Source organism: Carassius carassius, chromosome 9 (assembly GCF_963082965.1).
Source record: "Carassius carassius chromosome 9, fCarCar2.1, whole genome shotgun sequence".
In the NCBI taxonomy this organism is placed as follows: domain Eukaryota; kingdom Metazoa; phylum Chordata; class Actinopteri; order Cypriniformes; family Cyprinidae; genus Carassius; species Carassius carassius.
The window spans coordinates 10,367,391-10,389,724 of NC_081763.1; the positions used below are offsets into that span (position 1 = coordinate 10,367,391).

The 22,334-nt window shown below is 36.9% G+C and overlaps 1 protein-coding gene across 8 annotated transcripts in view; it reads right to left on the minus strand.

Moving 5' to 3' along the window:
• Positions 1 to 19,946, minus strand: part of LOC132148909 (myocardin-related transcription factor A-like) — a 50,493-nt gene extending 30,547 nt beyond the window's left edge. For 6 of the 8 annotated variants that reach the window (XM_059557705.1, XM_059557698.1, XM_059557701.1 and 3 more), the window contains exon 1: positions 19,793 to 19,946. In XM_059557705.1, coding sequence (XP_059413688.1) covers positions 19,793 to 19,946 — 154 coding nt within the window. Of the gene's footprint in view, positions 1 to 635; positions 777 to 14,729; positions 14,869 to 19,792 lie in introns of those variants that run through there. The other 2 variants (XM_059557699.1, XM_059557703.1) reach the window with 2 other exon arrangements.
• Positions 19,947 to 22,334: the final 2,388 nt, after the last annotated feature.

Here is a 22,334-nt window from a genome sequence, read left to right on the forward strand (position 1 = left end):
TCCGGCCACAAGACGTTATACTGGCACCAATATTTATATTTTTTATTAACATACAAAAGATCTAAATTGTGTATGTTTACCACTTTGGCTGGCAGTACCCCCAGACTTCTTGTGGTGAAATCGTCATTCACATCTTAGAAGAAATACGAGCGTAATGATAGACCAACAACAAATCAGAGATGCACCGGCGTCTTATTTTAATTGAACTGAGATCTAAAAAAAACTGCCCCGTCCGGAACAGCTATCAGCGTGGAATGTAGTGAAGGGAAGCGAACCGGTTCTTTAGGACAGTTAGTTTCAATAAACCGGTTCATCGGTCCTTTTACGCCCGATGTAATGACGTCATTTGCGATGACGTAATGATATCAAGTCTATCGTCCCGGGACGGGATGAAAATACTCATTCAAATATATAAAGTCAGTAATCATAACTTCAGTCAGTTAATACATCATAATCATGATCTGAAAAGTTTACAATTAAGTTTTGCAACTAAGTTAAGCACCCAAAATACAGTAACAGGCAGTAATGTGCAAACAAAAAATAAAGCAAATAAATAAGTTGTCATCAGCGCAGAAACCATAATCCACTTATTATAAATAATCCATTGCGATTTATTTGTTATTAAATAAACTTACGTTTCGCCAGACTGCCCTTCATTCAAGTCTTCGGTTTACATGCGCTCATAACTTTATCACAGAATCAGTAAAGTTAGTCCAAAAGAACCAGGGCTGAGTTTCCCAAAAGCATCGTAAACTTAGACTTCTTGTGGTGAAATCGTCATTCACATCTTAGAAGAAATACGAGCGTAATGGTAGACCAACAACAAATCAGAGATGTATGGGATTTAAATCCTGCCATGATTCAAAACTGAAAATACAGTTCTGAAAGGTTGAAACTAAGTGTTCGAAAACTCAAAATCTTACAAAAAAAAGTTTTGCAAAATCGAAAAATAAGATTTGCAAGCTTGCAAAATGTAAAAAGAATAAAAATATCTCTGCAAACATTGTTGTTCATGAGATTTCCTTCTTCAGAACTGCAACATTTTTTTACGATGTTGCGCAAATAATTTTACAGAGTTTCAAATTTGTCAGTGTTCTCCCACTGTATTAGATTGTTTTCCAGGTTTGAAACCTTGTAAATAGTGATCTGAAAACTGGTGTGCGAATGTGTGAAATTTTGTTTTGAAACTCTGAAAACAGAGCTTTGAAGGCTTGCAAAGTGGTAAAAAAAATTACATCTCTTCGTTTCAAACGATTCAGTTCGATTTGGTGAACTGGTTCAACCGGTTCACTAAGAAGAGCCGGTTAAATTGAACGATTCGTTCACGAATCGGACATCACTACAGTCTGAGTTTCAGAGTTTCAGAGCAGAGCAGCGTGACAACGCTGGCACAAATCACGTGAGTCGCAAACTTGCAACTGTGTGGGCGTATCTCCGCAAAGTGGGTGTTGTAAACTCGGCTCTGAAAAAAATAGTCTGCAATAGGAGTGCAAATGTAATGTAACGTAATAAGCTTCGCCCTTTCGAACCTCACTTTTCAGAGTTTCAAAACTTTTTTTCACCTATTCGCACACCAGTTTTCAGATCATTTTACTATTTACAAGGTTTCAAATCTTGAAAGCAAACTATACACTGGGAGAACAGTGACAAATTCGAAACTGTGAAAAATATGATTGCACAACACCATAAAAAAGAGTGTTGCACTTCTGAAGAAGGAAAACTCAAAAACAAAATTACGTTTGAAGAGATGTAATTTTTTTTACCACTTTGTAAGCCTTCAAAGCTCTGTTTTCAGAGTTTCAAAACAAAATTTCACACATTCGTACACCAGTTTTCAGATCACTATTTACAAGGTTTCAAACCTGGAAAACAATCTAATACAGTGGGAGAACACTGACAAATTTGAAACTCTGAAAAATTATTTGCACAACATCTGTAAAAAAATGTTGCAGTTCTGAAGAAGGAAATCTCATAAACAACATAATGTTTGCAGAGATATTTTTATTCTTTTTAAATTTTGCAAGCTTGCAAATCGTATTTTTCGATCTTGCAAAACTTTTTTTGTAAGATTTTGAGTTTTCGAACACTTAGTTTCAACCTTTCAGAACTGTATTTTCAGTTTTGAATCATGGCAGCATTTAAATCCCATGGAGATGCACCTGGATCTTATTTTTATGCAAATGAGAACTAAAAAAAACTGCCTCTGAACAGCTATCAGCGTGGAATGTAGTGAAGGGAAGCGAACGGGTTCTTTCGGACAGTTAGTTTCAATAAACCGGTTAAAATAAAAATAAATAAATAAATAAACCAGTTCATTGTTCCTTTACGCCCTATGTAATGACGTCATTCGCGATGACGTAATGATATCAAATCTATCGTCCCGGGACGGGATGAAAATACACATTCAAATATATAAAGTCAGTAATCATAACTTCAGTCAGTTAAAACATCATAATCATGAAAGTTTACAATTAAGTTTTGCAAGTTAAGCACCCAAAATACAATAACAGGATTTAAGTCTTGAAAACATAAACCAAATAAATTAGCTGTCATCAGCGCAGAAACCATAATCCACTTATTATAAATAATCCATTGCGATTTATTTGTTATTAAATAAACTTACGTTTCGCCAGACTGCCCTTCATTCAAGTCTTCTGCGCTCATAACTTTATCACAGAATCAGTAAAGTTAGTTCCAAAAGAACCAGGGCTGAGTTTCCCAAAAGCATCGTAAACTTAAGAACATCGTAGACCCAATGAAACCAATAGAGCTATGATCAAGGTTCAGACGTGCTGTGTAAAAGTAGTCTATCTGTTCGGCAGCTTCACGCTGAATCACGCATGCGCAGTATATAATCAGGTTCTCAAATCGTTTTCGAAAGAAACGGTTATCGGTGCAGGGCACTGGTCATCCGAAAACCGATGCAACCGGTTCTTGACTCGAGGACGAGAACTGTTTCAGCAGTGGGTGTGTAGCTAATGCTCGGTGTTCATCTTCAGTTCTCTCTTCACAGCAGTTCAGTCAGTGTAGCCTACTGTTTGAGTAAATGAATTACTCCGGGATATTGGTTAATTTCGACTCAGAGGGAAAGTCAGTCACGTTAAAAAAAAGTGAATATCTTAAGTAAAGTGTGATACTGGAGACGCGAGCCATTAGGCTACAAACAATTCAGTCTGATTTAGTGAACTGGTTCAACCGGTTCACTAAGATGAACCGGTTAAATCGAACCGGACGTCACTAGTGGAATATAGGCATCGATCACGTAATTACTGCAGAGCGCATATCGAGTCCGTGAGTAGCCAAACTAACCTCTCCGCTCGGATCTCACTATATGAGTGAGAGAGAGATAGGGTCAGTGGTGTAGTGGTCCCTGGAGAAGTGGGTATACTCTCAGTTTTCAGGTCTTTTTTTTTTTAAGTAGTAGAAAAAATCCCTGTTTTAGAAACCGTGACATGTATGACTATGATTTAGTTTACCCAAAAATCTGTAATTTCTACTTGCTCACTATTATAAAATGATCATGACTTGATTAGGAGCAGTTTGTAGTTACTACTGGTCACACAAGCAGCCTGGATGAATGTAAAATGTATTTATTATGAGGCAAACATGGTGTTTTGATTATTTTTTGCACATTTATTTAAATAAAATACTTCAAATCTGATGTTGACAATGCGTCCTTGTTCATATTTCATCTTAAATAAAACACACAAATCATTCTCTTCCAAACATCAAAACCAATCAGCTAAACTTAAAAGTGCACTGTCATAAAATTGAAATTATTTGGTTTTCAATAGCTGAACACTATTTACATAGAATACTTCCTTAGATATATATAAATATCGCTACAAATATTGAATATCATCATTTTTTGAATTAATGCTTTGTTTTTAACATGTTCATTTACCGGTAAATCATTCAACAAAATAATATGTTACAACAATATTTAGTTAACAATTAACAAAAATATATGCATTAACAACACATCAACAGTGATATACTCTCTCAACCCAGCACTGGGTTTCTGACATTTGCTCATATTACAGTATATTCCAGACAAATTTGCTTTCTCCAGGAGCTTTCACACTGCACTGTCTAGAACGCACAAAAGAGGCAGCACGATGGCTCTTCAACCAGGTCCTTGTATATTTTTTAGGATCAAACTTGGAAGTTGGTGGGCCGTTGATATTAATCATCATCAAGGATGATATGTTTGAGATCAGAAGGACAGCCCTCTTGTCTGAGCTTATATTGTTCATAAGGCTAAAATTCCACTCACACTCTGCTGTACTGACAGGGAATGTTTTCATACAGTTCATAAGTGGTTTTAGGTCCTTGGGTTCACTACTGGGCTCTTCCAGTAGGTCCCGCATCCCATTCAGTGCTTGGTCTGTGCACAAGTTTAATCGCTTGCACAGTCGCTTAACTTGTTCTTCACCATGGCGGATGCTGGGCTTTGATGGCCACTTACTCTGATCAAGGATGCTGAGGTCCATGATGGTCTCATCTTCAAAAGACAAGCGTTTCCCCAGATTGTTCACAAGGCTTTGTCAGAACTGGCCTGGATTGATAGGCTTCAGCTTTGCATTTGTTTTCAGGGCTATAGACCGATACTCCCCAGTCTGTTTTGCTTCTAAAGCCTCACTATATTTCTCACCTGGACTCTCTTTGAATGACTGGATCCCTCTGATTGAGCGTTTCAGCAGATGCTCTGCTCTGAGGAGAGTTATAGAATGAGACTGAAGCTCCTGTGACAGGAGACTTAGTTCATGGAGAGTGTCGTACATGAGGCCAAGGTCACAAATGAATTCTGGACTTTGAACACGGTCTAACAAACCTCTGTACATCTGCCTCTCTTTGGTGGACCTCATCTCATCACTGCAAGCATTTTTAAAGTGCTGCACAAGAGCTCCCAAGGATGTCCAAACAGCACGAACACTCCAAAAGCTACTGGCCACCCAGCGTACATCCAAGATTCTGCCAATGCGAAGAAGTTGTGAGCCTACTTCAGCTGCTGCATTTACAAGTTCACGTTCATTTTTGTTTGACATACTATACAGAGAGTATAGCTTCTGGATAAAAGTTTTAAAGTGATTCACAGAGTTTACCTCATCAACTGCATCTGACACTGCAAGTTCAAGTCTATGGTTCATGCAGTGCCATACAAAAAGCTTTGGGAATCTCGAAGTCAGTCTGGTTGCTACTCCTGACTTCTTTCCTAGCATGACACTGGCTCCATCAGATACAAATGTTACCCAGTTTTCATGAAGCCACTCTTCTGTAAAGCCAGCATTAGTTAAACAGGTGAGTAACGCCTGTACTATGCCATCTGCTCTCTGATTTTCCAGTTCAACAAGTTCCAGGAATATGAACTCAGGGCTTTCTTCTTGAATTGATGCTTTAATAGAAACTGTTATGACAGCTTTGTGACTTAAAGAAGATGCCTCGTCAATTAGGACAGCTAACTTACTGGATGATGCTATAATGCTACTGATGATTTTGCTCTGCATCTCACTAGCAACATGTTGTATTATTTGTGTTGCACTGTAACGTGAATGAAGTATTGAGCCCATTTTTACACCATTCAGTTCCTGCAGCTCAATGAGGCTCTCATGGTCAGAAAAGGGTCGGTTCTTTTTGGCCAGATGGTAGGCTGTTCGAAACACAGCTTCAGTTTCCTTCATGTAGGACTCAGTCATAGTCTCCACTGCATTCTCAATGGCAGCTTCTTTCTGTTACTCTGCCACCTTCACAGCCTGAGTGTGGGCCTTGGACAACGCATGTTTCCTCACCTTATTTCTCAAGACTGACAAACTTGTTGTTCTACTTCCCTGGCCAGACACTTGAATTTCAAAGTTCATCCATTCTCTTGAGAGCGATACACCTTGCTCCTTGTTGATCCCAATGGAGTTCACACTGCTACAGACCAGACATCCTGCGAAGCATAAACAAACAATGTAACTACTCCTGTATCCACAGCTGTACGTGTGTATGGTCCTTTACACACACACACGAACACACACGAACACACACACACACACACACACACACACACCCACACACACACACACAGTTATCTGTTTCAGAAGTTACCCAAACTAGCAATCTACCTAAACTTACCCAATTTTTTGTTTTTGGATCCCAACCATGGGTTCTTGGATTTGAAGTCTTCTGTTTGTTTAGCACTCCACAGGTCTGGCCAGTCATTATTGATGTCTACAGAAACAACAAAAATAATTATGCATCTCCCTGTCTCTCTCTCTCTCACACACACACACGCACACACACACACACACACACACTACTGTGATCACAATAGTCATCAGCAAGACATGGGTCCCCCTCTTTACATTAACAATCTGCATAACCAAGTGGAAATATTTTCAGCAAGTAAAGCTGAAGCATACAGGAGATTACTGAGTGAAATACTTGGGAGAGTTTATTTAACAGTGTACAAAGTCAATTGCGCTGGGTGCAAGATAGGGCCCAAAATGTTATATAACAGTAGCATTGTAAAAAACAAACAAACATGGATACACACAAAATAAATATAACAGCAATAAAATAAATAACATCACACAGAAATTCATCTATTGTTACAAGCTAAATCAACATTCAAAATGAGGCTTAATCTGTCAAAATCACCTTTTGTTACAGTGTGAGGCTTCACTTTTCAATAAACTGGAGATGCAATTTACTGCCTGTATGTTCTGACCTGGTGGTGGTAGACTGGGTCCTTGTCTATGCTCACACTGACTTGCCTGGCTAGCTCCCAGTTGAGAGCTGCCAGGGCTGCTGGTTTCAGGGGTGGGGTCTGCCTGGGCCTGATTTGTGCCTCTTTACAAAAAAGTCAGCAATATCTCCCTTCCTTGTCATTGTTATCTGTCCCTATACAAAATAAGACAGCCTGATTAGTCCTCAATATTGTTTTAGGCTGAATCTTAAACTACATGTCCCCATTCTTGTGTTTTAACTTACTTAAAAATCAACTACCAGCCTAGCTACTAAAAATTTAGTTTAGTTTAAATTTAACTAGATCATATAGGTTAGTTAGGGCTAAGTAACTTGGCTAACGTTATAATTTAGACCTTTACAATAATAAACAAGCTTCATAGACATTGAGATAATCAGTTTCATCAGTCTGGTATGAAATTCTTATGAACTGGGTTGATTAAACACTTACTGAAAACCAACAATGCCCCGGTTTCCCCACATTATCCCAATCTACATAGCTAGCTTCATAACGTTAGCCGACTCCTCGCAACTATTGGTGGCAAAATCTCTTCTCCTCTAAATGTACAGTCATATTGCCACTGGCAATTTGCCAGTAGTTAAAATGATGATAATTTTTGGAAACCTCCTTAAAACTTACCTCAGAATTATGTCTTCCATCAACTGGGGTGGCACACCGCCGCTTGTGTTGTTTCTTCATCTGTTGTTTGGTCTGCTGCCGACCCGTTATCGTAGTCAAGTGGCACCGGCACCTGAGTTTTTTTTTTTTTTTTTTTCACTGGCACATGAGGTAGTAGCGATATTTTCCTCTGCATGACCCGCCCTACTCTGCCTCTGATTGGCTCATCAGTCCTCATGCCTAAAGTTAACCAATCTCATCAGTGAAAGCAGCGAGTACCAGCCAATTAGAGGCAGAGGAGGGTGGGTCATGGCTTCACCATCCTCGAGGAAAAAATGGGCAATCTGGCTCACAGATATTACTGACTGGTGCGCATCAGGGTGGATTTAGAAGTGGGTATACGCAATGCTGACTGAAAAATAAGTAGGTATACGCCGTATACCAGCGTATACCCTGAACTACACCAATGGATAGGGTGACCACCTGCTAATAAGCCCAAGGGGGGACAAGGGGTACGTTTCTGAGGGACAATGTGGGACACCCCATGGGCAGACTCACTGATAGTGGTTTACCCGTTTCTAGCACATACCACCTTACATGGTATATTAATAATGCACTATTCACCTAAACATGTGTAATTGCTGATGTATGCTCATGAAAGAATTGACAGATGCACTTCCACTTACGATTTACTTTAGCTATTTTATTAATTTTTCATTACAATTTATTCACTTTAAATAAATTATAATATAAAATTATACGATTAAAATGAATTGTAGTTGCTCAACACCACAGGAAAAGTAAAAAAAAAAAAGTCTGACATCACAACTCAAGGGAAGGGAATTCACTCATTCACTAATCCCTATATAGTGTATGGCAGTTGAGTTCACTATATCAGGAAGGAATGAATAAATAAATAAGTGAACGGATTCGGACAGTGACGTATAACCTACACTGCGCGTGAGACTTGGAGCTGTTGCAAAAACATTGCCATGTGTACTTTTATATTACATCTACCTAATTTTAGAAAATAATACTAATAGCAATAATACTCAAAATTACTTTATATTGCAGTTATACATACCTCCTGCGTCAGCTTTGTGGTTTCATCGATAGTATATAGTAATAATATATATATATATATATATATATATATTGTAATGCTTTTATGTTCATAATCATTAATTGCTATTAAAATAACGTAGGCTACTGAGAACAAAAATAAACACACATAAACGTTCATAATTATGTATCATTTTTGTAAGTTAATAACGATGCCACCTCAGTAAATTAGTCAAATAGTAAACTGAGTTATTGCCTACATAACATATTTTAATATAAATAATGTAGGAAAAACGTTAAAACAGAAATAATAAAGATGTAAACTTCATCTCTCATTCAAACCCGCTCGCTCCCGCTCTCGCAGTAGCGTGCTGAACTGTCAAGTAATGTTCGTTTGGCTGCCTGGGGCTCGAGGATATAGAGCCATCAACTTTTTTTGAGCAAGCATTGATTTTGCGTGACACAGTCTCAATTTGCGGGACGCATGAATTGGGCTTCAAACGCTGTGCGCGCACGCGCTACGCGGGACTGGTGGTCACCCTAGAGAGAGAGCGCGCGGGCGGGTCCAGTTTTACATCAACAAACCTGGATGCTCTCTCTCTCTTTAGATACAAGTGCACAGTTAATATGCAGTGGGCATCGACGGCAGAAACATAAATCTGCACCTATGGCATGGACGACGAAACAAAACCTCATCGTCAGAGCCGTAATGCTGTGCAGAAGTGAGTGTGCTCGTCTAAATTTGGAATTATGAACTTGAGCGCGCAAAAGACACGGTGTGAACTTCTATGTCACGCGCGGGGCTCCGTCTTTATGATAACAGGAGAGGGAAGGTTGAGAAAACAATTCAGGTAAATTTTGAAATGTACCAGGTATATATAGCAATTTCTATAATAATGATAATATATATATATATAAAATTATTACATTATTAAATTATTATATTAACCATAGGTCTTGGCTACCGGGCTGTGTTATGTGCGATAGTCCACCGTTTAAGATTATCTTAAATAAATGTTATATAAAGTGCATAATATAAAATAGGTCCACAACAAAACATTTGTATCCATCCTTTCAGTCTCGTAAATCCATTAATTGATCGTCTTTTCTCCGTATTTTTATATTCGTTTATATTAATTTTCCCCTTAATTTCGATATCTTTACTTAACATCCTGAATACTTTTGTAAATAATAACCTGCTGTAAATGCTCCACATGCCAATAAAGCTTTGATTATGCTGGCTGGAATTTTTTGCTGGAATGTAGTTTAAACTGAACATAACATTTTATTTCAGCTTATCAATAGACCATAGTTATAAATACTACAGTAATTAATCATACACATAGTTTAATTTGTAAATCAAAACACAGCAGGCTCATTTATCCTCACACCGGCATAAAGACAATCATAAAGTCAAAACGTTATTGGCATAATTGTCAGTTGTTTATTTACAAAATAGTGGCTAGCAAATGCTAGCATAATTATACAAAATGTTAACTAGGTAAAGCGACACAAATTGAAAGGGGAAATAAACATATATAACTATAAATATAAAAATATAGCCCTAATAAGTTAATGTAGTAATAATATACAAATATTGTTAAATGTTTAATGTAGACTCCCTCTGCCAATGCATTGATGAAATTAATAGTTGGATGTGCCAGAATTTTCTTCAGTTAAACAAGGGGGAAAAAAAAAACTGAAGTCATTGCATTTAGAAACAAAGATGAAGTTTTCAAGGTGAATGCATACCTTGACTCTAGGGGTCAAACAACTAAAAATCAAGTCAGGAATCTTGTTCAGGTGTGATTCTGGAGACAGACCTTAGTTTCAGTAGTCATGTCAAAGCAGTAACTAAATCAGCATACTATCATCTAAAAAACATTGCAAGAATTAGATGTTTTGTTTCCAGCCAAGACTTGGAGAAACTTGTTCATGCCTTTATCACCAGCAGGGTGGACTATTGTAATGGGCTCCTCACCGGCCTTCACAAGAAGACCATTAGACAGCTGCAGCTCATCCAGAACGCTGCTGCCAGGATTCTGACTAGAACCAGAACATCTGAGCATATCACACCAGTCCTCAGGTCCTTACACTGGCTTCCAGTTACATTTAGGATTGATTTTAAAATATTTCTACTCGTATATAAGTCACTCAATGACCTAGGATCTAAATATATTGCAGATATATTCACTGAATATAAACCTAACAGAGCACTCAGATCATTAGGATCGAGTCAGTTAGAAATACCAAGGATTCACACAAAACAAGGGGAGTCCGCCTTTAGTTACTTTAGAGATCAGATGTGCTAAAACACTAGTCACATTTAAATCTAGACTTCAAACTCATCTGTTTAGCTGTGCATTTATTGAATGAGCACCGTACAGTGTCTGAACTGATTGCACTATATTTGATGTATAATCATTTTCTATTCTTAACTGTTTTTAAATTCACTTTTAAATAATTTTCAAAGTTGTTAAATTGCTTGTTTTATTGTTGTGATTTTTTTTCTTTTCTTTTCTTCTCTTTTATTTAAAGCACTTTGAATTACTACTGTATATGAAATATGCTATATAAATAAACTTGCCTTGCCTAATTTTAATAAAAATCTATTTTTATCTATTTTTGATAATCCCAGGTTGCTATCATCACGCAGGTTTGCTTATGCATTAAACTCATGGCCACGAGAAATGGATGCCGTGGACATAAGGATGTCATTAATTCCCTCAAATTAATATCTCTTGGCCATGACCTATCACATTCCCAAGAGTTATTGTGTCATGGCCACGACAAAACTAAGTGAACCAAACATGTCGCCTTAGGGCACCGTAATATATATATAGCCCCTATAAAGTTTATAAGCAGTTAAATGTGTTGGTTTACACACAAAGAAATGTGCAAGCTTTTAAAAAGTTGACGAATAGAATTATTAACTCGACGTTAAATTGGATTTACAGAACTTTTCTATCAGTTTGGAATTGAATAAAGAGAGGAAAATTGCACTTAACCTTTTCACAGGCAAACAGGCATTTTGTTGTTATAGACAGATATTGTGACGTATTGTTATAGGATTGTCTAGCAATATAAATACATTATCGCAGAATTCGCTGTATTCATGATATTATCGTATCGTGAGGTACCCTGCGATTCCCACCCCCATTTTTCACTCATCTGACCAGTAAAAAAGCCAGAAGATGTTTTTGAACATGGCTGATGTTGTTGAGGTCTGAACCTGTCAGCAGAGTTACATGTATTAACTGAGTGCCTATAGCACCTGTTCACATGCTGTTTGTGTTGTGGAATAGAGCCAGTGCCGCACCTGTTGTGAAGCTAAATTGTGATCTGGCTTTAGGTCATCACAACAGCTGATGGGCTGTTGAATTCTGATCTGGCATGAGGTCACTAAAGATGATCGGGAGGTGAAATCGAGATGGCTGGCAGAGATGTGTGCAAGTGCTTCAGGAGGAAAACTGGCCCAACAGACACGCTAAAGCTCAACGTTGTGAGTTAATGATTGTCGCACTCACTGTAAGTAAGAGAATTGAGGCAGATGAATCATTAATACAGGGATTATTAGGGATCTAAAGTTGGTCTGGGAAAATTGTGTGTGTGTGTTTATGATGTTTGAGTTTTCTAGAGCTGTCAAACGATTAATCGCGATTAATCACATCCAAAATAAGAGTTTTTTTTATATATCTCTGTGTACTGTGCAATAAATAAATGTATAATAAATACACACAGATACAGCATATATTTAAAAAATATTTACATGTATATAATCATATTCATATAATTTATAATATATATAAATATATTTAAAATATAAACAGCATATTTTTCTTAAATATATACATGCGTGTGTATTTATATATACATAACAAATATACACAGTAAACACACATATATGTAAACAAAAACTTTTATTTTGGATGTGATTAATCACGATTAATCTTTTGACAGCACCAAAGTTTTCACTAGTGAGTAACTCTAGGACAAACTACTGCCTAAACACATCATCCACATTGATAAAGCAATGTCATTTCATCCTCAGAGACATAATAAAATAAAGGGAAGCACATGCTAACTAGACTCTGCAGGTCCTAACTTCATGGGTTTGTCATTTCCCCAAATAGTGTTGAAAAAAACTGCAAGACGCTGCTAAATAATCAATTAAGGCACATTTACTATAGTTTAATATAATTTTATGGCTTTTATCCATCTATAAAACAGTGTAGAACTTCTTTTCTTACACATTTATATATAAATTTACATTTTTTGTAAATATTATATATCACACTATTCAGAAGGTGCCTGTTATATTGTTATGATCGAGGCTCTGGACTTTTGAGTACAACTTATTTTTCTATAACAAACAATAAAATATTTTCTATAAAAACGTTAATGTCCTGGCAGTGACAAATAGCTTGTTTTATATTTAATTTAATTACATTAATGTTAGAAGTTGAGATTTAGGCTACAATAAATATTTTAACTGCTACTATGTAAAAGGAGCATTGCTGTAAAAAGCACCTTATTTGTTTAAAGTATATATATACTTTTTTCCCCTTCTTTTCATTTCTTGTTTTGATTCTTAAAATCTAGAACAGTGGTTCTCAGTTCCAGTCCTCACAAGCCCCCCACTCTGCACATTTTGCATGAATCTTTATCAATTAGAAGGGAGCATATCCATTCAAAGGGCACTAAAAGTGTGCAAGACATGAATCTAAATTGTACTTATTTACAGAGGTATATTTTCACACTTCACAGTTTAACCTATTTGTGCAAATCCATGAAAAATTGTTCTGAAGTTAAGTAAACTTTTATGTATTTCCCACCTCAGGGAGCAGTGAACACTGTGGACCATGTAAATGGGAACACAGTTAATGCACAGAGCTCTCTTCTAATGAGCCGACGTGAATACTGGAATTGAAAACCATTGATCTAGAACCAGGATTCATACCTGGAACTACTGTAGCTGTGTAGGGTCACACTTTTAGTTTATCTACACCTTTTGCCTCAATAAAGTCTCTATTTGCTGCTTATTAATAGTTAGTAAGGTAGTTGTTAAGTGTGGGTATGGGGTAGGATTAAAGGACCTGAAATAGGGTCATGCAGAAGAAGGCATTTATGTGCTTTATAAGTAATAATAAACACCCAATACGCTAGTAATATGCATACTAATGAGCAACTACTGTAGTTAACAGTAAGAATTGGTCCTTCAACTAGTGTTACCTTTCTGTCAAACAATCGAAATCAATAATTCAACAAAGCAAGAATATAAACTGATCTGAGCCTTGTAAAAGAGTTGTTTCACTTGTGGTTTCTATGTCCTCACTGCAAATCTCACTGTTAAAGTAATCTCACAATGCACAACTTATGGTGCGTTTGGAATGCCTCCATCTTTCTCTGTAGCTTGTTCTTCATATGTTTCTATTTGAGTCCTCACAGTCATACTGTACCTGACACTCAATCTGTGCGGCAGGCCGCTGAGCTGCTGCTGAGTTATTGAGGATATTATACTAAGTTACGCCCCGTGTCTCAAATTGCGACCTGCAGGACACCTAAATGTGCTGATAAAGCATCTGTGTGTGTGCATGAGCTGATGCTTCTTCATCCTGGATTGTGGGAATGTCATCTCTCTGGTTCCATTATCACCCATGGCATACCACGCACAGCACATACAATCACACAAACACGTGCTAACAGCTCAGTGGAGTGTGCCTGCCGTTTACAGGTTTCACTAGCTATAAAATATTCAATACAACATCACTGCTCACATTTGATCTAATTACATTTGAATGCACACGAGTGCATCCTAAAATGTTCAATTCTGTCATCATTTTCTCACCCTCAAGTTGCTCCAAACCTGTACGTATTTCTTTCTTCTATTGAACACAAAAAGAACATATTTTGAAGAATGTGTGTAACCAAAGAGTTGACGGTCCCCATTGACATCCATAGGATTTTTATCATACTGTGGAAGTCAGTGGGGTCCATCAACTGTTTGTTTACACGTTTTTCATAACATCTTCTTTTGTATTTAGCAGAAGATTAAAAGATGCCAGAATTTTTGTTTGGGTGAAAAAACTCTTAAGCAAGACTTAATTGGTGGCGCAAGTATAGTTTACACAAAACGGTGTACCTTAATGAAACTATATTGCAGTGTTGCTCTTGTTAACCTATAATAATATTATATATATTAAAACATAAAACAGTTATAGCACACCTCACAAAGGCTTTAAAAAAAAGCTTAAAAGCCCAAAGAGGCTTTAACTGTGGTTTATTGGTTTGAATGCACACATGCAACATGACTCCACACCTTCTCTCAGACTCAGGCAGGCACGCCGCTCACGGTCCAATCGGACGGCTTGTTTCTTCACGCTGTGGCTGATTGGAGCAGATCCAAAAGAGGCGGGGCTGGCGTGGAGCCACGAGCTGGTGTTCAGCATGGTGGTCATGTTTTTAAAAGGTTTCAAAAGGTCAAAAAGAAGTGCTTTTCCTTCAAAGAGACGCTGAAGTTTCTAACTCCGAAAACTTCCTGCAGCCTTTGTGTCTTTCATATTTCGCCTGTTTCAGTCATTCACTCAGAACTGCTGATCTGCTGACAGAAATCCGGATGAAGAGAAAAAGAGAGCAGAAGAGGACGGAAAAGAAATAAGAAATAAAAAGGAAGATATCTGATGAGAAGAAACAGCCACATCAAAGATCCAGAGCTCCTGCTATTGCAGAAGCAGCATGAAGACTGAAGTTATCTGCAGGGAAAGGTGTGTGTGTGTGTGTCTGTGTGTGACAGCACTACTGCACAACCGCAGCTGTTCCTCAAGTCATTCAGTCCACACACACACACATTTGTGCTGAGTAGTGTGTGTTTTATTAAAGCAGCCCACACTGCACTCAATGACCTCTCTCTGCCCACAGAAAGACACACAAAAGCACATTTGCAGTCACAGAAGTGTGTTTCTTTGTATGAATTTATGGCTGAAACTAAAATCTGTAAAATATGACCTCCTAAAACTGTGCATACATTCTGGTGTCTGAATGGAGAACATCACAATTGTCTAGTGGAGCTATTTAAAGCTGCTGAATTTATGGAAATAAAAAGTCTGCCTAGGTGTAAAATCGCTCCATTCGGCAGGTGTTTTAGGGAGGTGTTTTTCTTTTTTTTTTTTTAAGCAGAGCAGACTTATTCCTGTAGCACATTTGGTTTTACATGCCGAAGTGTGAGGGTGTAAAATATCTTTGGAGGATACAAATCAAGAAAGATGCATGCATTTTATAGATAAACTAACACTGTGACAGCTCAAGGGTGACAGATAACGAATTGCATTTGAATGACTAATATGTGTGTATATGTAAACACAATTCTGTCTTCTGCATCAAGTCAAGTTACTGTTAACTAAAACCATTAAATGCATTTTAATTTAATCTGGAAATAAAATATAAACATTATATGGAAAAAATGTATCATCTGCAGCGAATTGGTGCCGTCAGAATGAAAGTTCAAATGGGTGATAAAAAAATAAAAAATAAAAACACACAATAATTCACCAGTAAAAAAATTACCAATTAACATTTTTGCATGAACAGTTTCTTTAAAGCTAAAGAGAAATCTAAAAATAAAATAAAATATTAATAATAATAATGATAAAAGAACTGATAAACACATATAAAAAGCACATAAAGAACAAATTACTAAAACAAAAACTACAATTAAAATGAAAAATGAAAATATAAAAAGAACAAAATATTAATAAATACTACAACAGTATAGAAATAATACTAAAATAACTAAAATTGTTCTGAGGTCCAGAACAAACTCCACAATGACAGAACTGCAATATGGCCAAACAAACGTATAGTCGGCCCAAAATATTATTCATACACCAACTGAAATGTGCACTTAAATCAATGGCACTGGATAAGATGACAAATATATAAAAGTGTCCAAATATTCTTTTTGGCTTGACTGTACAGCATATGGACATAGCATATACTCATATCACTGTGAGATTCATTAGATTTATTATATATTCATTATATTTTACAAAATCATTTTAAAGAAGTCTGACAAAAGTCAAACATATATTGAAGCAATAAGCAATAACTCATTTCCAATTCCAGTACAGAAAGTGCAAGTGACATTGCAGAACAGAGTAGAGTGCATGTCTGCAGCCAAACACGTCTCAACAGGGCCAATCCATTAGCCTGAATGAGGCACTTTAAATCAGGTCGCTCACAGTTGGTTAAAAGCATCTGCTAAATCAGGGGTTTTCAAACTGTGGGTCGCGACCCACTTGTGGGTCACAGAATGGAACAAGGTGGGTCGCACAAAGTCACTTGGCTGCAGCTAAATTTGCGTTTCAATGACACACACACACACAGTTCAGTCTAGGGCTGCACGAAAGTGACGAGTGGGAACGGTGCGAGGCCGGTGGAGTGATTGGAATTGAGCGACACCTGCTCGACTCACCAGTCTCGAGAACCACGGAGGAGATCGGAAGGATACAAAAGAGGAGCGTCCGTCTCCCCGGCAACTCACTCCAGCCCACCGCCTCGAGCATCCTCCTTCGCCCTGCTCGATGGCACTGCGGATTCACCTCAGTGCCGAGGGATCTTCGGCACCGCGTCCCTCCTTCCTCCCAGGCTTCGGCACCAGTCTAACACATTAAAAACTTCTCAATCACGGGAAGGAGGAGGCGGGAACCGGGAACCCACTCGTCACAATGATATAGCCCACCAACATTAATAAGGACTGCAATATCCTTAGTGTGATTTTCGAATTGCAATTAAGTCCGCGTGCTTTGCGTGTTTTGAAGCGCGGGCGCGCACGAGTTGTAATAACAGTGAAGGTCTCAGAGCAATGTCATTAAAAGGTTCAATCGGTCCGCATTATTAAAAGAGAAAAACTTGCTCACTTCAATACACTATATTCCGCATGAGATTGCATACACCAGAAAACAAATGTTACGAAAACGGTTTCAGGTAGGCCATGTTCATTCATTTCTATCGTCCGTTTGAGCTCTGTGCACTTTTTTCGTTCGGGAAACGGTTTGTAAAAAGCATTTCACATGTACAGGGTGAGCAGTGCACAAACGCAGGGTTAATTGTAACACTACAAGATTTAAACATTTCCACATAACAAAATGCACAAAAAAATAATGCAATACTCCTTGACGTATCATCTCTTTTTAGAGAAAAATTTGCCAAAGTTCAGAAATCTTTTGAAGATATTGCTGAACATTAATTTAACCATTGCTAAAATAAATTTCTGCCTGAACTTAATGTCATCCAGTTTTTTTTTTTTTTGTTTATTTAAAACGAGACACATGTTTATTATTATTTTTTACCTATTTCACAATTATTTTAATCTCCAAACAGTTTTAGATAGTTCTGCTTTGCTTCTTATGCTTTTTCTAAAAAAAGTGTTGGATTGTGCTCCGTTCTCACCGACACACACGGAAGGATCGTGAATGCATTTTCTGCAACAAAACACAGCAGCGCAGATTACAGTTCACTGGAGTGAGCCTGTTTAACGTTTTTATGGACACTACATATTCTAAAGTCTGTAAACAAAAATTAAAACTTAAATATTAATAGTGATTTTTTTCAGGTGTAGGCCTACTCTAAAATAAAAAGTTTTTTTTTCTTAAATACTTCATTTCTGTCATCAAACTTTTAAGTAAGATTAGGCTTAAAGTAATATCAACCTTTTTTTTCCTCAAATATTGTGGTGGGTCATGAAATAGATTACACTTGTCTAGGTGGGTCGTGGAATGGAAAAGTTTGGGAACCACTGTGCTAAATGACTACTCACTTGCCAGAGTGTGTAGATAGTGTAAGTGATTTCAGGCTGTCCAATACTTTTCCAAGATCAAAAAAAAAAAAAAAAAAGACCAAAGTGCTAATAAGATCCATTGGGTGGCAGTAGCGGCACCTCACAGATACAACTCGATTTTCAATCTGATTTCAGTCTTTCATATTCAGATCTTGTGGGATACAAGTATGGGTGTTTACATAGATTAGTGATACAAAACAAACCTAGAAACCATTATTCGCCAGGGGCTAGGCACAATATACTAAACACAGCTTAACCATGTGCAAGTTTTCAGAACATAACATTTAGCCTATCATAACATTGCGTCTATGCCCAAATGTGCATGTTAGTGAAAGTAATTTAATTTGGTCTAATTTTAGTAACACTTTACAATAGCTCCATTGCTTAAAGGGATAATTTACCCAAAAATGAAAATTCTGTCATCATTTACTCACTCCTAAGTTGTTTCAAATCTGTATGAGATTCTGTCTTCTGTTGAACACAGATGAAAATACTTTGAAGAATGTTGGCCACCGTTCAACAAATGATGACAAATTTTCATTTTTTTGAAGAACTCTGCCTTAATGCAATTAACTAACATTAAAACAAGCAATATTTTTTTTTTACAGCATTTATTAATCTTTGTTCATTTTAAAACTTCAGCTGTCCATTATTAGTTCATGTTAGCTCAGGTCCTTTAAATAATATTAAGTGGTGCTTTTGATTCTAATAATGTATTCACAAATGCTATACCCTTTACAGGTATTTTTCATTATTAGATCAAGTTGTATGGTAGTTAACTAATGTTAACAAATGGAACCGTATTGTGGTGTTACCATGATTTTTAGCAATTATAAAAAATATATATAAATAAATAAAAAACAAACAAAGAAAAAAAAATATTTTTTTATTCCGTGTTTGCACATAGAGGGTCCTAGATCAGCATCTGATGAAAATAAAATGCACTAAATGAGAATAAAATTCTCAAATAAAATTGGCTGCTAGGTTTACAAAAGGCCAGCAACGTAATGCGTATTGTGAAATCGTACTACAATCCTTTTGCAATTTTCTGAGAAAACTGACATCAGAAGCTTATAGGATGTCAAAAAGTTAAAGTTATTCCATCAGCTCAACTCCACAGTATATGCAAGTTGACTGGCAACAATAAACAGCGTACAGTATGTTTATCTAATTTTGAACAAGAAATGATTATTCAAGGATAAATCTGTAAAAGCAACTCTAAGCTGCACATTACTGTGATTTTATCATAGTTATATGATTGTAAAGATTAAGCACTCTGTGTCTAGAAACAAATTTGGCTCTAGATCATTATAAGAAATAAAATTCAATATTATAAAATAATAGGACATTTATCTTATTGGTATTACGGTAGTTATTAAGTGAAGCTTACCTTTATCACAAAAATGGTCAATTGAAAAAAAAAAACAGGTGATTAAATGTAGCTACAAATGTCATGTTCTCAAATGCTTCAGTCTGAGTTATTGAAGATTCAGTGTCTTTAGATCTATAAATTATATATAATCATTTTTGCACTACAATAAGCTCACCATTTTTCCTCTCATGAATAGGAAGTAAGTTGGGGGCGGGCTGTAGAGACAGTTCTTGCAGCTCATTGGTTACAGCATCACTCTGTGGACTGGAGGCGGAGCCTGTGGCATCAGTTGGGGCACCGGGACCTGAATCCTCCCCAATAGTCGCCATTGTCAAAAAGAGCCCTCAAAGAAAAAGAGAAAACATTACTAAAAGTAATTACATTAGTCAATAATATCTACTTAAAAGTTAGTATTTAGTAGGCTTGTGTAAAGTGTAATTTGGACAACAGTTTTCCAGAATATGTAAAAGGATATTTTCTAGGAAAATGAACAACACTGTAAATATGTATGAAGGTAATTTAATGCCAAAAAGATTTGAATATTCAGGGTAAGAGTTGTGGAAGTGTACATAAAACTGTAAGTGTAAATTAAATTTGCATGCGCAAGAGAAGCTTTGTAAAGGTGTAAATAGTGTTTCAAGCATAAAAAAAAATTATTTGCAGCATTTTACTCTCACTCATAAGTGTAATTCAACTGTAGCTTCATGCTAAAGCAAAATAAATATGATCTGCTTTCTTCTGACTTCCATTTTTCCACGCTTACACTTTTGGTACGTTGTTTTCCACTAAAAGACGGTCAAAAGCACAGCAAGCATGTGAACAGTGATTTGCAAGCGAAAACACCAGTTTAAAGAACTGCAAAACATATTGACTGCATAGAACCAATCTGTATGTGTAAAAAAACAAACGGTTGCAAATGTCTAAATGACTTGTGCATGTGGGGCAAAAAGTTCCCGAAATAATTCGATATGTACAGCTCCGTCTTTCTTTTCTCTGCGCTTACAATTTTGGCACGATTCTCTCACTGAGTTTTGAAAGCGTGAGGGAGAGGGCGGGTCCACCACCTCCTTGTAGCCAATCACATGAGGCTCTCGCTGACACTCTATTACTCTTATCCGATTAAAACATTAATCTTCAATTAGTTCCGGATCGTTCTCGATATATACATGGCTGTGTGTTCCCTGGTGGCTGGTAACGTTGGATTCCCACATAATTAGTTATTATAACATCATTAGACATCATTAAAGACACTTAATCAAAGTTGTATTTTTTTTATATTGAATTGTAAGTGACAAATTCAGATTTATGTAACTGGTTTAGTAAAAAGGTTTTACAAAGTATAGCACTCTGATACTTAAGTGCTGAGCATTGTCACATAACATGCAGATTGTAATACATTTTCAATGTAAAGTCAAACCAATCCAATAATGTTAACACCAACTCACAATTAAGTATGAACACATGGGAGTCTAGTCTACTGGTGCACAACTTATAAGTATCATGTTTAATTAAGTTATTGTATATTTATTTTTAATGTACCATATTTTTCGGACTATAAGTCGCACCTGAGTATAAGTCGCATCAGTCCAAAAATACGTCATGATGAGGAAAAAAACATATATAAGTCGCACTGGACTATAAGTCGCATTTATTTAGAACCAAGAACCAAGAGAAAACATTACTGTCTACAGCCGCGAGAGGGCGCTCTATGTCTTCAGTATAGACTACCGGAGCACTGATCAGCATTAGAGCGCCCTCTCGCGGCTGTAGACGGTAATGTTTTCTCTTGGTTCATGTCTCTTAGTTCATTTCTCTTGGTTCATGTCAAATTAATTTTGATAAATAAGTCGCAGGACCAGCCAGACTATGAAAAAAAGTGCGACTTATAGTCCGGAAAATACGGTAGACAATGTGTACATTAAAAGTATCATTTTGGCACCGAGAATGTACCTGAACTAAATGAAGATAAATGTCTTGGCGTATGATGTGTTTATTGAACCAATCAGATAAGAGTAAATGGAGAGTCAGTGAAAGCCTCATGTGATTGGCTACAAGAAGAAGTTGGACCCGGCTTCCCCCTCACGCTTGCAAAACTCAGTGAGTGAGAGAATCGTGCCAAAATTGTAAGTGCAGAGAAAAGAAAGTACATATAGGATTATTTCGGGAACTTTTTGACATTTGCAACAGTTCAGTCAATCTGATTTGCAGTTCTTTAAACTGGTGTTTTCGCTTGCAAATCACTGTTCACATGCTTGCTGTGCTTTCGTACGTCTTTTAGTGAAAACAACGTACCAAAAGTGTAAGCGCAGAAAAATGGAGGTCAGAAGAAAGCAGATCAAATTTATTTTGCTTTAGCATGAAGCTGCAGTTTCACAAAACTTGAATAACACTTATGAGTAGGGCTGCACGATATTGGGAAAAAATGACATTGCGATATTTTATTTTTCTGCGATATATATTGCGATATTTTTTCTTACAAACAAAAATGGGGTGAGCACACTTACATTCTCATTTTAAATGATTTAAACATCGACGCCATCGTGTCAATTGATTAATATGCGCGAGGGAGAGAGAGCAAGACAGCGCTCGTGTTGTTTGAAAACGGCTCGCTCTCAATCGGTCTCTCGGTCTCTCTCTCTCTCTCTCAATTCAATTCATATTGCTTTATTGGCATGACATACAAAGGTACATATTGCCAAAGCATTGTACATAGCAGA